Source organism: Saccostrea echinata, unplaced genomic scaffold (genome assembly GCF_033153115.1).
Source record: "Saccostrea echinata isolate AGI-Se365-2 ecotype Australia unplaced genomic scaffold, CSIRO_AGI_Sech_v1 ptg000052l, whole genome shotgun sequence".
NCBI lineage: Eukaryota > Metazoa > Mollusca > Bivalvia > Ostreida > Ostreidae > Saccostrea > Saccostrea echinata.
The window spans coordinates 11,928,382-11,946,645 of record NW_026889801.1 but is presented as its reverse complement, the minus strand read 5'-3'; the positions used below and the strand labels follow the sequence as shown (position 1 = coordinate 11,946,645).

The 18,264-nt window shown below is 31.1% G+C and overlaps 1 protein-coding gene across 1 annotated transcript; it reads left to right on the top strand.

Annotated features, from left to right (window-relative positions):
• Positions 1-1,878: 1,878 nt before the first annotated feature.
• LOC133203969 (uncharacterized) lies at positions 1,879-8,072 on the top strand. Its single transcript, XM_061339761.1, has 2 exons — positions 1,879-1,896; positions 7,527-8,072. The coding sequence occupies exons 1-2, from the start codon at positions 1,879-1,881 to the stop codon at positions 8,070-8,072; spliced, it is 564 nt and encodes a 187-aa protein (XP_061195745.1).
• Positions 8,073-18,264: the final 10,192 nt, after the last annotated feature.

Here is an 18,264-nt window from a genome sequence, read left to right as displayed (position 1 = left end):
AAGCTTTAAAGGTTGGAATAGCTTAGACTTAAGTTAGAAAAGGTAAAATTAAAGTTTGAATTTGCAGCTTTGAAGTTGGAATTACCAACGTTTAAGTTGAAGTTTTCAATTTTATCGTTCGAAAGGTCAAGATTAAAGTAAGAAAAGCCAACTTTAAAGTTTGAAAAGCCATATTTAAATTTAGAATTACCAACAGTAATACATGTATTGAAAAAGTCAAGATTTAAGTTGACAAAAAAACTTTTAAGTTAGATTTATCAACTTAAAAGTTTGAAAAGCCAGGATTAAAGTTAGAGAAGCCAAATTTGAAAAGTCAGTCTATATATATAAATATATATATTACGTGGCCTTAAAGCTCTTCCTAAATACTAACTATTTTAAGGTTTTGATAAAATGAAATTTACTTGATCTTTCACACTGCTGCAATTTTCTCAAATATACTTAAAAATGTTTGATCGTATTATACAATATACAGTGTATTTACAAAGGACAAGGTATGGTAAGGGTCAAATTTGGCCCCTAATTGGATGTAAAAATCAAAATTAGTTGTGATAATTGTGATAATATGTAGTTAAGTACTTTAAATGTTGTTTGTTTTAAAACCAGCAATAATTTTGATCCAAAGAGTACAAAGGCCACAAGATGATTCCAAAGTTGGACATTTTACCGAACTTTCTCATGATCAATTCTGATGGAATTTTGTCAAATTTGAGACACCTTTCCTCATGGAAACCAAAAGCACAAGCTTGCCTATCTGAGATTTTTATACGCAAAAGACATCTGAAATTAATGCATGATATATAGATATTTGGTAGATAGAGAAGTTTGTGCCTTGTGTTTTCTGAAGCAAATTGTGCTATAAAATTGATGAAAATTTGCATAGATTTGGAAATTGACGTGTTTTGTGACCTTCCTGTTATCTTTGTGTACCCAAATACATAGACTCAATACTTATTTTGCAAGAAGGATGACAAGAAGTCTTTAATGGTGAACAATTGCTTTGTTTCTAAGGACACCACAAATCAGGGGCCAAAAAGGGGTATTATCCTATCTTTTCTACATGTCATATAAAAAGAATGTGGAAGTTATGACACTTTCCCTGTCATTTCCGCTCGATTTGCAGTGACTTGACGTCATATGTTATTATGGGTGCATATTTAGGTAGTCCAGAGAAGATACCACAGCTGGAACAATATGATATTTTACGGACAGTCTTGTACATATGCAATTTAATAAAGGTTTATTCGATACGCAAGAGCAATATTAAGGAAAAAATAAAGACTTTTCAGGACGTCACGGAACAGGGGGTTACAAACACAAATTTGTTTTGTACTCGGGAAACTCCCAATAAACTCTGAAAATGCTGGAGGAAGTCGAAATTTCATCGGAAGTTGGCTGTGCATTCGTGTATAAATGGTAAAGACAGTTTTTGATTAAAAGAGAGTCTATATCAGAGGATTGTCCCTAAAGGAAACAGATAACCGATGAAAATCTGCTAAAAGATCGAGTTCATAATGTCATTGAAAGCGATGGGTCCTTATCTATTGTGCAACTTATGAAAGCAGAGTTCCAAGGTAAAAATATTAAGAACTCTGACGAATTATCTGATGCTATTTGAACTTTTATTGACATACTAAGTGTTAAGTAATATAGAAACGTTTTAATGAGTACGCGCAAAAGCCGTGTGAAATATAAAAGGGGAGGGTATTTAAGAAATGCCATGATCTTATGTTTTTAATATTACAGCGTTAAGTATGTTCCGCGTTGACAAAAATATTTTAAGTATCGTGAGTTCCATTTCATTAAACGGAATTATACTGTACGCATCGACAAAATAAATGTTTTACATATGTTTCCCTTGAATTTCTGAAAATTAGTATGACGAAGAAGGACATTGTAAGTAGTTATTCTTAAAATGACTTTTCTGAAAATTAGTATGGCGAAGAAGGACATTGTAAGAAGCTATTCTTAAAATGACTTTCCATATATCAAAGTGACTTTGAAGTCCCTACCACGTACTCTCTAAGTATTGTATCCTTGATATCTCGAATCATCGGATATCTCGAAGTTTTTTCTTGGTCCCATCGAGTTCGATATAAAGAGGTTTGACTGTATATATGTCAGAATACACTGGATTTTCCAATGAGATATTAAGAGAGGTAGGATCTATTTTATTTTATGTGCTTAATGTGTTTGAAGCTGTGAGTAAAATAACCCTACTTATCTTTAGATTAAGCGTCTGACAGTATTTCAGTAGAGATGATACAGCTTGAAGAAGGAGATCACTTACATGTACATGTAATCTATATTTGAAAAGAACATCTTTATCGTCTATATCCAATCAAAAACATGTTTTAATTAAATAGTCTATTTTTTTTATTATTATTATTATTTTTCTCTCCTATTTTTAAGTAATATTTTTGACACATACAAATTTTCAATAAAAAATCTATTACATTTAACGGGCATATGATATACATTAATATGAATGGTATGATCATGAACTATTTGGAGATAACGAACAGTATTCGAGCTCAAAAGTCCATTAAACATTACAAAATAGAAGCAGAGCAAACACGGACCTCTAAGACATCATCTAAGATATACAGTTAGTTTACTTTTGACATATACCAGAAGCTTTCCATGGCATCATTTGTGCATAAACTTAAACATTAACAATAGCAGAGCTAGTGACATGGATTTATTTTAAACACGGAAGTTTATTGCAATATAATGAAGAATGTTGTTGTGAGTATCAAGAAACTCTGTGTAAGTTTAAATAAATAAGCTTCTTTTTTTTTTTAAATAGAATGAGAAATTTAAAATTTTAAACAAAACAGTAATGCAAGTGTGTCCATATCTCTTTAAATCTGGGATGGAAATTGCTCGGGAAAAAAGACATTCCTCAGAACTCTTTTTTACAGATTATCTATGCAAGTAAAATATAGAAGAAAATATAAGAAAAAAAGAGTTGTCAGATCGGTCCTTCTTTAAAGTTAAACAAATCTAACATATACATTCATTAACATATATACATTAGTATTAAGGACATAAGTTATGTTTTAGTAACAAAATTTGAAGCAATGTGCGTAAATTTAAATCAAAATAAATTTAAGCATAGTAAATGAATCATATTCGTGATGATTTTATGAAATATATTCAAGTATTACTTGAAACAGAGCTTTGTAAATACGGATATTTTTCTTCAAAACAATTTTCCAAAAAGTTAAGGATTAAAACTTTTACATTCATGGGTTTTCTTTGTTAACAAAAAGACCCAATTATCACTTCGACTGCCCAATGATTACATTCTTAAAGGGCTTTTATAAGAGTTTAAAAACTTTTGCTCTTACATTAAATTGATGGCAAGATAAAAAGATATCAGCTGATTGTTCAATATTTTGGTCATGTAATCACTTTAAATCCGCCATTCATAGATTAACAGGTTGTAAAGAGGCTTCCTTGGCGATACGCCTAATTAGGCATAGCGAATGGATATCTTAACAAAAATCTAATTTACTCGGTCTTTTAAAGATTTTTGTTAACATTGAAGCAAACAAATCATTTACAAGTATATCAAACTAAATTGTTAATAGTACAGTACGTGACCGGAAGTATATTTTTAACACAAATATCATGAATTGTAGTATATTCTAATAATAAGTAATTTACAGCTGATACAATTTTTTTGTCTTATATAAAATGCATTGCAGATCATACATTTTTATCTAAAAAACAAAAGTAAATGTAAGCAAAATAAAATGTCCCATGTCCATATATATCCAAATTTTATTATAAAATGGACCAATATCAACTTAGGTGAGGTTCCTTTCAGAACACAATACGAAATATCTTAATGATTATACATATGCAAAAAAAAAGATACTTATGACAAAGTTGTAAACCAAGACCAAATTGAGCTCATATATAATATCAATGTGTTTTCTTAGAGTTTGTCGATGGTTAAATTTTACTTTGAATGATATTATTTAACATACGAAATTGCTAAAACTGTATTTGCTAACAGATTACTTGCTATGTCGAATCCAATGGACATAAAGACGATAAAAACTAGGTGATTTTATCATGCTTTACACTTCTGAAATCTTTCCAACAACAAAATAGACTGCAGTAAAATATAGAATCTTGGATATATTCCAATTTAATTCTGAAACTAGACTTTTTCCATTAGAAAAAATACTGACGCATTCCATTTTCTTAGAATTACTTTGTCCATACATGGTAGTCTGAGAAACACGGGGTGTCAGTTTCAAAAAAATCTTGAAGCTGTTATCATTCTTTACTCATATACAAAGCAACAAAGATGCAGAAATTTCAATAATGGATAGGTAACCATAACGAAAAGTTATCGATCTTAAAAAAAAAATCTACAAACAATACAAATCTGTGAACAGGGTAAATAACACGTACCCATAGAAATACCAGAGGTGGAATCCAGTACCTAGGAGGAGTAAGCATCCCCTATTGACTGGTCACACGCGCCTTTAGCGCTAGCTCTGTATATTGATCAGGAAGACGGAATATTCCGTAGTCAAACTTAGTATAAAAACAAAGGCCTAACTATTGGTATGAAAGTCGGCAAAAATAATACCCAGTAATAGGTTATATTTGCTAACAAGGTCATCATAACGACCATAAAAATTTAGGAAATGCTGACTTTAAATGAAGTTGTTGAAATCCTTGTAACATCACCTTATCTGTTAATAGCTTGCCTCTGTTTAGAAATTGTTTGTACTCAGAGCATGCTCTTGAGTATCGAATAAGTTTAGACTCGTTAACACCATATGCAGGTGATAGCCGAATATTTCTGCATTATAAAGGAAAGTTGATGATCTGAAAGCTGTAGTCATCTTGTTCTTCATACAGTCTAACAGTTAGTTGGTCCTTATCCTCTGTAGTCAGTAAAACATCCAAATATGCAACAGTTGTAGCAGAATCTGTGGTGTCTTTTCTTTCAAGTTCATTAGGATATATCGATTTGACATAGGAATGGAAATAACTGTTGTTAATTGATAAAACGTCGTCGATACATCTTAATGTCGTATTGAAGGCCGCAGCAAGTTTTTTTCTTTTTCTCATGTGGAGGTTTCTTGCAAAAATTCTGCATCATAGGAAAATAAAAACAGGTCAGCTAATAAAGGAGCACAATTAGTGCACATCGAAATTTCAACTATTATTGGAAGACCTGGTCGCCTACTACTACATATAAAACTACAAGACTACATGTACATATACGTTGTAAAAAAGGAAATCCAGCATCTTTTTAATAACAATTTCAGAGTACTTGTATATAGAATCAGAGTGATTTTTAACGAAGTTTTGTTACACAAGATATAAAAAATATCAATTTTATTATAGAAGCGATTTTCTATGATATCAAGTACCCAAAAAATAATAGTTCTTTATTTAACGTCAGAAAAGATTGTGTAGAAGATTCATACGTTTTTGTTGTTATTGCCTTTTGAAAAAAAATGTAAATTTTAATTTTCAAAAGTTCTTCGTATTTTTTTTTCAATCCACCTTTGATTTTCACCACTTCTGCAATATGTTGTAGCACGGTATGTCAGATGTTTCTCCTTTATAGCAGTCAATATATTTGTGAGGAATAAAGATAGGGCTTGCTAAAGCTTTTGCAGGACCCGGCATTGTGTCAATGCATACGGGATTTTATGAAGTTAAGGAATCCAGTATATGGAAGAATATTTTTCAAACTGGCTTAAAAATTAGTTGAGTATATGACTGTTATAAACCAGGAAAGAATATGTCATAAAGGAGCACCATTCTTAAAATATGACGTCATTAATTGGATGCATTTCTCTATTTTAAACAGAAAAATGACCTATTTCAAGGGTTATTTTCTTAAGAAAATAGAGTGCACAACCGTTGCCCACTTAAATTTTCGGATATGTTGTCTAAACTTCTTTGAAAAATCACATATCTCAAAATCTTTTTGGCCCATGCCGGTGGACAATATTATCTGAAAGAAAAATCCATTGAAAATCGGTGTTTTCTGCAACTTCTTGAGAAAATACGGGAAAATGCACATGTTTTTAACATCACAATTAGTATTTAGAAGGTCATGTGAGAAAAATGATTTAAATGATCTTTCTGCATGGAATTTCAATGATTCAAAAACCATGAGTTTAGTTTTTCACACCAGTTTATTTTTAAGAAAAATACAGGGCAAGATTTGTATTGAAACCGTACCTTATTCTTTATCATATATCTATAATATGCTAGGTGTAACAAATAAAATTTAAAAAAAAATATCTTATTATTAAAAAAAACACATTCATTTTTTTTTCAATGAATCACCATTTGTTATTTTTTCTTGTGAAATATACAGTATAATTTCCTATTGACAATATAGCAATAAAGCATTTCTACCACTGCTGTATTGTTCTCACCAATTTAAAAAGATATTCAGATGTAATGATCAAACAGCATTTTGGAAAAATTTACACCATTTCATGGGAAAAAATAGACTCTGATCTGAGAGAAACCTAAATATTCAGCAGGAAAGTAGAATGCAAAGTTCAAATACTGGGAAAAATAAAGAGTAAAAAACCAAAGGAAAAATACCGATTTTTGATAAACTTAAAAAAATCCATGAATAATTAAAACCTTTTGAAAATATATGTGACGTAATATGCAATAATTATAAATATCAATTTCCTTAGATACAGCTTACTGGTAGCTAAAACACTTTCTTTAAACCGGAAAGTTTTGTGATATTACCCGTACCGTTATTTCAAATTAAATCTCTCTCTATGATCAGACTTCCCCTTCGTGGTGAATGGTGGAATTGTAACTTTCCCTTTAAAATTAAGTATATATAAGACTTCGAAACAATCTTTAATAGATATTCACCAACACTCAAAGAGGCAATAATGTATACTCTTCAGGTAGAATTTAAGCATTGCTTTTACTTAATAAACAGATTTTTCTGTCATAAAATTGAGCAAAACTTTAGATAGGCCAAGCTGTTGCTCTCTTATTTGATTGTTTGCTTCTCCTTGAGGGTGTTATTTATAGTCAATTATTCTGGTTCTGGACAAATTTCAATACAGCAATTAGCTTTGACTCCTATTTCATATATGCAACCTAATGTTAAGGTTTTGAATTATGATCCTAAATTTTACCAATTAAATTCTTATTGTCATTCCATTTATATAAATATCTGAATATATCAAAATTTACCTAATACCCTGTATTTATATCGAATTAATTGATATATCGAAATAATTGATATATCGAAAATATTTCCAAAATTGCTGATTCAACGACAAGGTATGCTTCATACAATCTTATGCAAGACAGCTCAAAGTAACTATTTCACCGTAAAATATCCACATATTACATTCATTAAGGTTTCCACAGATCGACAGGAATGCGTTTACAGAGGTTTTCTTTCAAACATATCATCATTATGAATTCGAAGGTAGTATCCAGAAACATTTTATCAACTTTATTTTACCCTCAATATTCTTCTCCTATTCTTTTAGATTTTGACAGTTCTCATCGTTACACCTTACATACGAAGTCATCCAACAGTATGCAGAGAGCCATCCACACTTCCCACCCTGACCAATGACTTACTAACTCAATCGGTAGCCATTTTGCCAGGAGAAGAAGGGATGATTTTGAGGGGACTGAACAGCGTCGAAAATTCTCTTATCGACATAACCCGCCAAAACATATCCAACCATAGAAATACTGGACCACAAGCTTGTTCAGTACAGTCCACGTGTCAGTGGCACTTCGTTAAGAATATCGATCCTAACAGAAAGCCGAAAACCATTATTGAAGCCCAGTGTAGCCACTCATGCTGCAGGAGAAGTGAAAGCACTTGCTGTGATATGAACAACGGACCCGGATGTACTCGTTGCCAGCCTATCTATTATTATGTGCACGTGTTGAGACGTACAGGATGCGATATGATAAATAGAAGATATACATATGAAAACAAACTAGAGAAGGTTGTAGCTGGTTGTACCTGTGTCAGAAGTCCTAATGTCCTTCGACCAATTTTGCCAACGATGCCGATCTAAATTTATGGCTTTCATTTTTTTTATTTCAATCAGTGAAATATATCTTGTTTGTTTCTGAAAAAGTTAAATTGCATTTAAGATTCCTGCATTTCTAATCTCACTGAGGTTCCTTAACACTATGATCGGATGTAATTAAATATATATTTTGAAAAAAGATATAGGAGTCTAGATATCAAGATTATCCAAGAAGATTTAAACACTTATTATCTATTGGTACGTCTCAAAATAAAACAGGAACACCAATTTTTGCATTTGTTTTTACACTTCAGTGACCGTAATTGGTTAAGAGTATTTATAAATGATGTCTGTACTGTTTATTTAGATTATCAACTGTTCATTTGACATAACATTCAAAGATAAAATTCCTTTATCAAAAGTCAGACGAGGATTTTTTTTAAATTTTTACTTCAAAATTACCCTTCTCCTTCTTTGGAAATGCATTTTTCAGAATGACAAAGTTCGAATGAGAAGTTTGAAATATATCCCGTTTGTTTAGAATATCTTATTAATGCAATTGTATATATGAATAAAAGTTGAAAAATAAAATAAACAAGGGTCTTCAAAGATTTTTTAAGTGTCCCTGTTTTTTTTTCTTTTTTTCCCCTATGAAAAAAAATGTGAATATAACAAACAGTGGTCGATCTAAAAAAAAAAAAAAAAAAAAAAAAAAAAAAAAAAAAAAAAAAAAAAAAAAGAAGAAGAAGAAGAAGAAGAAGAAAAGAAAAAGAAACAGAAAATACTTTCCAAAGAATTCAAGTTTTTGATTCATATATCGTCCCATATGACCAGTCGAAATCAATTTTCTTTAAATTCATTCGTTATGTTCAGTCTCAGCAATATTTTAAATGTTTTGTGTTCTATTTATCAAAAAATACATATTTTGCTATTTCTTTTCTAAACCGAATTACATCATTTTTGTATGTATTTTTTTTTAATTTTGTTTCTTGAATCTTTAACTTACATCTAGTATTGAATAGTACGAGTACTCATTAAAATTGATTTTGTAAAATGCAGACTTTTATTCTGGTCTTTATTGTTTCAATTAAACATACTTGTTTTCTCTCTTGCATGCTTCATTATTTGCCAGATGTTTGCTTTCTTTTACCAACTTTTGGTAGAAATCAAACATGCAATTACATCTCCTTGTGTAGAATGTGTACTGTTTTTATTGCAGCAATTCCTGTTCATAATTTTTTCCCTCTTCTTTACTAAAGAAATTCTTGTGATTTAGTTTTATTCCTTTAGCAATATATTTCATGTTGATGGTTGATTCAGTAACAGCATAACACTCGTTCACAGAAAAGAATTATACGAATATACATGTATATAGTTGGAATTTTTCACCCTTGTTGCTGCTTTCCTTCTGTGTAACTGACCATTCCTCCTCTGTTGTTTGTAAGATAGCAAGATTTATTATTTTTTTTTTATTCAATAAAAAGGGAAGGGGAAACACTTTGAAGCATTGTATTTCGCCACAAGCAGTGTTCTTAACTAAAGTATTCACACGTATTCTAAATATGTGCTCGTTTATTGTACATACTGATGGTCAATTGAGAACTGTTTCTTTATCATAAATCTTTTAAATACATTCATATATATTTCAATTTCAATCCTCATAAATACTGAATTACCATTCTACCTGAATAATTTGCATAAAGTAGAGTGCAGCACATGAATCTGTCTCTGTAACTCCATTAATGTTCATTTTACAGTATTATCCATGCATGCAAGCATGCATGTAATGCTGATCCTAAACTAATTTAATTAGGTTAACTATAAAAAAAAAATCAGTTTGAATTTTCCTCGATTTTTTATTTAGGTTTTTGGTAATAATACAATAAACAAAACACCACAATTTTCTTTTAAAGAAAATACATGTATAGAATATGTATCGAATATTATTTATGCTTATGATACAAACGATAATGAATAAAAGAGGAAGAATCCGACAATATTGTGGTGGGGGGGGGGGGGGTAAATCAAAACTCCACTTAAAACCAATCCGAGTTATTTTTAGAATAATCTTCACAGATTTGTATTGCTTTTAGATTTTGAGATTGATCACTGTTCGTTATCGTAATCTTTATGATTAATAAATTATTTCAAATTCAAATATTTGTTTTTCAAAATAATTATGAAGGTTTTTTTTTAATTGGCTCTTTCCTGACCGACCATGTCGCAATACTATTAATGATGTAAGCATACGGATTAAAGGCATTCAAGAACACATTTACAACACAATTTAATGGACATGAAACATATTTTTTAAGCAAATGAATTTAGGGCAATTATATTTTTTTTAAATTAATGTTTTTATGTACAGACGAAGATGATACTAATCAAGAGAACAGAAACAGTCTAAGATGAAATTTAAGCATAATTTATTCTTTAAAATTCACTTTCAGAGATTTCTTGAATCAGAAGCATTGAGTTACTTTTGTTAACTGACTAATTATTCTCAACCAAGGATCATCCACATTTTTCTAAATAAAAAATATATATTTCAAACAGACAGTCAAACTTACAAGAATCATATACTATTTAATATTAAAGGTAATAAACATATAGAATACTTCATTAATTAAGTGGAGTTTGGCTGTGGAATCATATATGCTAACTCAGATTGTAAACAGACTATGAAAACAGTTCCCTAAATGCTTGATTATACATTGTCACCCCTACTAATGTTATTGTGATTTAAATTCAAGACACGTGGTGTAGGTTGACTAATTCAAAGTTTACAGGGTAGAACCGGTTTTATAAATAAAATTGGCGGTAAACAGGAAATTATTATAGTCTGGTTGTTTTTTATTTTAAGATAGTCCCATGACAAATGTGTTTGAAGGCTTTTCTGAAAGACTTTCATGATTTTTAACAGAAAAGGCCGGGTGAAGGGGGGGGGGGGGGTGGCTAAAATCAAAATATATTTAATCCGCTTTAGTGATTATTTACGGCGAAAATTGGACTTTGGAGCTCATTAGTGAAATTGTTCCAAAATCGCCCAACACGCTGGTAGAAAAAAGTGTAATATCTTCTTCAGCAGTTCTACATTGACAAACCTTCGTTTTATTTATATGGCTATTGTTATTAATGCGCACAGAGGGAGGATCTTACCACGAGCAATGGACCAATCGTTGAATGAATAGCAACGTTTACTGGACAACTACATGTTTACATTTTCTTCAAGCATGTGGTTCAGGTTAATCTATGATCGATATTAAATGAACTGCAAAAACCAATTCGAAAAAAAAATGTTTTAATTTATGAAAAAATACAATGATTAGGAACAATGAAAGAAGTCACGGATGTTTGCAATTTGTTGTTACATTGTTTACTAGAAAATGTATACATGTATATAATAAAATGTATACATGTATATAATTAAATGTAGTCTGTGCCACGTTCAGAACACCAGTACTTCAAGGTTAAGGAAAACGAGCAGCATTTCTTAGGCATTTAAACAGTTAAATGGACGACAAAGTTTTGTTTGTTTGTTGTTGTTGTTTTTTTCACACTACAATACCCGTGATCACATGTGCTTTGGCCAGGGAACCCACCTGATAATAGGTAGTATTTACAAAACGGTCATTATTAAATGCTGACCATAAATATGATTTTTGAAAGCCTGTAATATCAACTTGTTTGTCAGTAGCATTTCTTGGTTTAAAGATTTATTTTCAATACCTCTATCATCTCCTGCGTGACAAATCAATGGAAGACATGAAGAGCATACATATCATACTGTACTCTTACTATAAATAAGGACAATTTTTATTCGCGAATCGCCAATTTAAGATCTATCCGAGACTAGTTCTTGCAAACGATCAGCCATTAAAAAAAGAAATTACGTGATAAAGAAATTAGTGAGCGGCGATAAATATTTGCGAGTAAAAGAAGCACGTAAAATCTCGCAAACAAATAAGAATTGGTTTGCATGAATTGAAACATTACTGTTTAAAAGGGAGGAGTTAACGATGGAAAAGCGGAAGTTATCACGTTTGTCATATAATAACATGGTTATAGAAAAATACCAGGACGGACAATTTAGCTTCGTTCTAAACTTGATTTGTCCCTTAAGTTCACAATACTGTTTAATCCATTGGGAATGAAAACTACTTCGTAATAAGCATATATTCATGCTAAGCGTGTTTAATATCAACGTGTTTTACTGTAGTTTAGTTGCTGATTCGTCATAAACTCTATAGTAAGTTAAAACAGATGTTGTAGTTTTATAATGTCCTTTATTTCAAGCTCAATGAGATATACATGAAATATATGGAGATAACGAACAGCATTCAAGCTCAAAAGTCCATTAACAATATAAAATAGGAGCAGAGCAAACACGGACCTCCAAAACATCAGAGGTGGGATCAGGTGCCATGGAGGAGTGATCAACCCCTGCCGACCGGTCACACCTGTCGTGTGCTCCTTGTCATAATCGGGAAATAACGGAAAAAATCCGTCGACAATTCAGTGTGTAAAAAAAATTGCCTAACAATTAGTATGAAAAACGTAGATTTTTTAAAAATAAATTCTGCTTCATAATTATAAAAATTCTAAAGCAGGTAACAAATAAGCCCAAATAGTGCCACTTAGATTTCGAACAGATAGTTTGATGGCCTCTTATTCATAAACTTATTCATAATTTTACTGAGAAACTCCAACTTCTTGTAAATATTTATATGGAGATGTCAACTATTATATCACCCAGGAATAAGAAAATGAATTAATTCGCGATATTAAACTGTTCAAATGCATTTAACTGCACCAAAAGTATTAAACAATAGAAGAACTTAACAATGCATTATTTTTTATCGCTACACACGTTGTACACGAGTAGCTGATTACAATGCACTTGACGAGATGACGTCATCATAGAAAAAGTAACGCATTTAATAAGCAATAGGTGGCTGATTAAGTGATTTTTTTTCAAAGTGCTATTTAATATTTACGCACTATGATGTAAACGTGTTGAGGCAAATAGAACTCGGCATGATACATAGCAGACATGCATAAAAAAAATTGGAGAAGTTGTAGCTGGATGTACATGTGTCAGAAGTCGAAATGTCCTTCAACCAATCTTGCCGACGATACTAATTTAAATTTATCTGGTTTTTATTTTTATTATATTTTTTGTAATTTAGTGCAATATCTTTCTAAGATTTTGGAAATTTGAATTAATATTAATTTTCATGTATTGCTCGGGTCACTGTGGTTCATTTACACCAAGAAATTGTTTTCAACTGCCAAAGTATTGTGATGTTAAAAATAGTCAAACAATGACTATGTGAATACTCTTGATCTGATGTTTCAGGGAAAAAATATACTTTGAAAAATAAAGCAACATGTTTTCTATATATCAAAATACTCAAGGAGTCATTTATGCACTTTATCTATTGCTAGTCATAAAACAATGCAGTAACATTTTAAAAGTCTTTGAGATGATTTTTTTGCCTTCTTTGTATAATTCACTTAACCACAACTGGTTACAAGTGTATAAATGGTAGCTGAATATTTCTGCACTTACATGTACTGTTCATTCGTCTCGAAGGTCAAATTCACTTATCAATAATCAGACGAGGAAGTGGATATTACCCTTCTCATTCTTTTGAAATGCACTGTACAAAAATTAATGCATGGAATTTTGAATTACAAAGGTTTTATTTTGGTTTTTTAAATGACAAGACTAAAGGTAAGTAGAAATTTACTGTTTTGTTTAAATGAAATCCCGTTTCTTTGAAATATCCTATTAATACAATTGTGTATATCAAAAAAAAAAATACAAAAATACAAAAATACAAAAATAAACAAAAACATTAAAACCTGAATAAGCATGCAATAATCTTAAAAGTTTTCTAAATGGTTTTGGGGGCTTTTCCAAATCATTTGTCATGTTCAGTAAGTCAATTTAGATTTACTTGCATTCACTCTAGTAATTAATATACTCAGAAAAAACGGAAAGGTTTTATTAATCATTTATTATTTGTTCACAATTTGTATTTCTTACGCATAGATTTATTACATTGAAAACTGTTCGTCATCTAATCCTTTTACTTTTTCGATTTCCTTCCAAAACGAGTTGTATCTCCTCGCATGAACAAGTAGTCTTAAGTTTGTAATTTGACATCTCTTCCTTACATTTAGTAACGTTCCAAATAATTAAAACAGAATTTCATAAAATGCCAATTCTTTTTCTTATCTTAAGGAAGAGATTGCAAGGGTCCATGAAAAAAATCCGCTCTATGAATTTTTCTCATTTTTACATATAATTTGCCTTACGTTAATGGTATCATAATATGAAAATGTCAACCATGGTCATCAGGGTTATAAGGAAGATATGGTTGCCATGGTAACCACCGTTTTTCAATATTTTGATATTTATGTAGTGAAATTTTAAGTATGCCATACAGATATCAAAATTGAAACAAATTAAATAATTTTCACCAGATATTAAATAATATGCTTTTTATTCATTGAAAATAAAAATTATATCAGAAACTATTGATAGATATAGTAATGCCACAGTTGCTTTGGGGAGTAGTCATTGTAAATTTGCAGTTATATTTTCACCCCAGGAGCAGTTTTCAACGTCTTGACAAAACATTGTCCAATGAATTTTCCTAAAATTGATATATTTTGTAACAATTATTATAAGTGACTTATGGTTAAAATATGAAGTGGGGTCATCACATTCTTTTTTAAGCTACACGCATTTCAATACCACCCCCCCCCCTTCCTAAAATATTAAAAGTTTTCATAAATTTTAATCTGATGGTTTGTTGCTGAACCTTTAAAGTGCATAATCTGTTAAAAGACTATAAAAAAAAAAAAACAATACGTACAGATTAATAAAATATTTTTTTTCTGAAAATCTTGTGGTGGTTGCTCATTTTATACGTAGAGCAGAATGATATAAGTATCATGTACACAAAAAACAACAGTATGCACATTTTTTTTTCCATCTCCAAAATATTCATTCCGTTATTATTTCAATATAAATATATACATTCTAAACCAGTGCACAGTGGTCCAAGGGCCAAATTGTTCATGCTCTGAACACTGCACTGTGACTTGGAATCGGAAAGGGGGGTGGGGGGGGGGGTAGTCACTTGAACACATTGAATGAGTAGATTATTTCAGAGAACTATACCGTATATAAAATAATTCTAGCTTTTATCTTATTTGACAAATTTTATTGATTTGCTATGAAATATTTACATTTGCAAATATTTTTCCTACACATTCATTGCAAGTTAGAAAACAGTTCATTTTCTCATGAACTAGGTAAGCCTACATATCTCCATTGTGACGTCAAAATACCACACTTGACGTCAAAACTACAGGCCTAGTGCAAACTGTTTTGTTTCCAAAATAATGGTTGAATGACTGTTATAAATTTGCGCTTCATGATCACGCGGTTCATGAAATATGCTGAGGTGAAGCGTCTTTGTTCATGTCCTCGTGAATTTTCAAAAATTAAATTAATTTTTCAAATATATTACCTTGAGCATGATGAGTTGAAATTTTTTTTTTAAATTTATATAACGTTATGCTCAAAATAATTTTCTTTCTCAGATATGCCTGGTACCTCCGTAGTTCCTCGATTGTCAGAGTTAGCCTTCTTACATGCGTATTTATTGATAGATTTGTGAAAACCTTTCTGTTCTTTTCATCAGAAGTGTGTCGAGTTTCAATTCTTTTACCAAATACGACGCATAAAACAATTTACTACAACAAATGTTTACGCAATATATGTGTCGATGATTCAATGTTTACAATGTACATGGTCGATGTTAATGTTGAAAATGCTAGAGAAGATCTTACAGAGGAAAACAATTTCCTCTGCGATATTTTTTAAAAATACTTTCATGTCCAGCATGCAACCTGAAACTGGTCTGTACACGTATATATGAAAATCACATTCGTTTATGCTTCCATATACGCCTATATTCATTATAATCACTGAGAAAATCACACCGTCTGAAGCTTTTAGGAAATGATTGTCTATTCATAGATGTAAACCCTATAATAAAAAACACGATCTCAAATAAAATTCTAGTATTTTAATTAAAACTAGAGGACGTAAAGATCCAAGTATGAATTAAATTTATTCATGAAACAGATTACAGCGTTCAGAACTACGACAAAGGCTAGACGTGTCAAAACGAAAAAAAAACACATGGATAAAAAAAAAATCTGCGTCGACGCTCACCAACACTCTGCAACATCACATCTTAGGGCCTATCTTATTCTTTCTCCGTTTAAAAAATATTGCCACGAAAACCTTTTATCATGGGCGTAATCATAATCACGCTTCTTATTCCGGAAATGGTTACCGTAAATGTTCTTTTTTTAAACATCACATGAGTCGATCACGTGACGCCATGCAATGCTCAAGTAAATTTCTTTTACTTCTATTCCGTTTGTATCTTTATATATCAGATGTGTTAGTTCTTTTCTTACCTTGGGGAAGAAACTGAACGGTGCAGTAGGAGACAAAGCCTTAGTAGAAATTTAGCATGGTTATCTTTTTACACACATGTACTAGCTATGAGGACAATATCAAGCTAAGTATACTGTTTTCTATGACAATAACTAATACCCTAGGCACAGCTGGGCAAATACGAGGAGTGATCAAAAGGTTCGCGAACTATCTCTATATTTAAAAAACCACAATTCATATCGGAATGAAATTTGTCACACATATAGTCATACATATGTTCTATAAATAGCAGATGTTAAATAATGTTTTGCTCCGTGTTTGTGACGTCACAATGTGAAAATGACGTCAGTATGTAGGTCACTTGTAACAAAAAACGGCTGATTCAGTCGTACTCGAGCAACGAACAGTTGTAAAGTTTAACGTATATCTCTAAAATTCTTTTGCAGTAGAATATGATAATTTGTACAAGGTTTATGCAGACAAAATACTTACCAGAAGTTTAATCATTAATTGGATTAAATGTTTTAGTGAAGGCAGGGAGATGCTTAAAAATGATGTTTGTTCTGTTGACCAGCGAAAGCAAGCCGGTAAAAATATGTGTTCTTAGTTGAGCAATTTGTTTTGAAAGATCGCCAAGTTACAGTAAGAAAAATAGTTGAATATCTGAGCAATAATATAATTATTAAATCCCTAAAATATCGCTTACTTTAGACTTTAAACATATGAGATATGAAGAAAAGAAGGCGCCCATACTTTTTCCACATTGGATAAACGACGCTCTCGAGACAGAGGACTCGGGCTGTGATGGTCACCATGCTAATTCTGGAAAGGGATATCCTTATCCACCCATCCTATTGCAGATATTTGGCCATTTCTGACAGATGGTCTGTTCTTGTTATAAAAAATTACTTGCAGGGGAAGAAATATAAGACTCGGAAAAATCTCTTAGCTTCTGTGAACAGACCGCTACGAAGCATGTCACGTGACCACCTGGATCACGTGATTCTTGCATGGGCAGAACAATGGCAGATGTGCATTAAAATCGGAGAGGACTACTTTAAAAAATAATAAACACTGAACTCTCATTTTATTTCTTTTAAGGAAGTTATTCAATTAGTTCGCGAACTTTTTGATCACCCCTCGTATCTGCCATCGATGGTAGGGGGACAATAAACTTACTGTTGTCCGAATAGTCAGTAAAATAGGTGTTTTATTATACCGAAGCAAACTTTTCTTGTGTCGCGTCACAATCCGGATGAAACCAGAAGACTTCTTTTACTGGAATGCTGAGGATGAATAGTTCGATAACTTTTTCACCAGGGGCGAATAGCTAGGGACTGTTTAGAAAAAATAGCAGGTTCTTATATAGAAGAAATCCACAGAGGTATAATGAAGTTTACTATAGTTTCAATTTTCTTCACTATAGTGAATCAATGTTTTTACTCTAATGAATTAAAGTTTTTTACTGTAATAATAAATTTCAAACTATTTTAATTTATTTTTTCCTCGTCGTACATGCAACTTTTGGATATTAAAAGTAAATATCACTTCTATTTTCACACATAATTTTTAAACTACATTATCTGTATTTCATAAATGAGATATTAAGATCCTTAATCTAAAAATAGTGTTCTTGAGTAAAGTTCCATAGTACATCAAAGTATTAAAGTGATTGCTATATTTATTATATATAGTAAACTATAGTTAACTATAGTAAATTTTTGTTAGGGAGTGTTTATCTAGACAAGT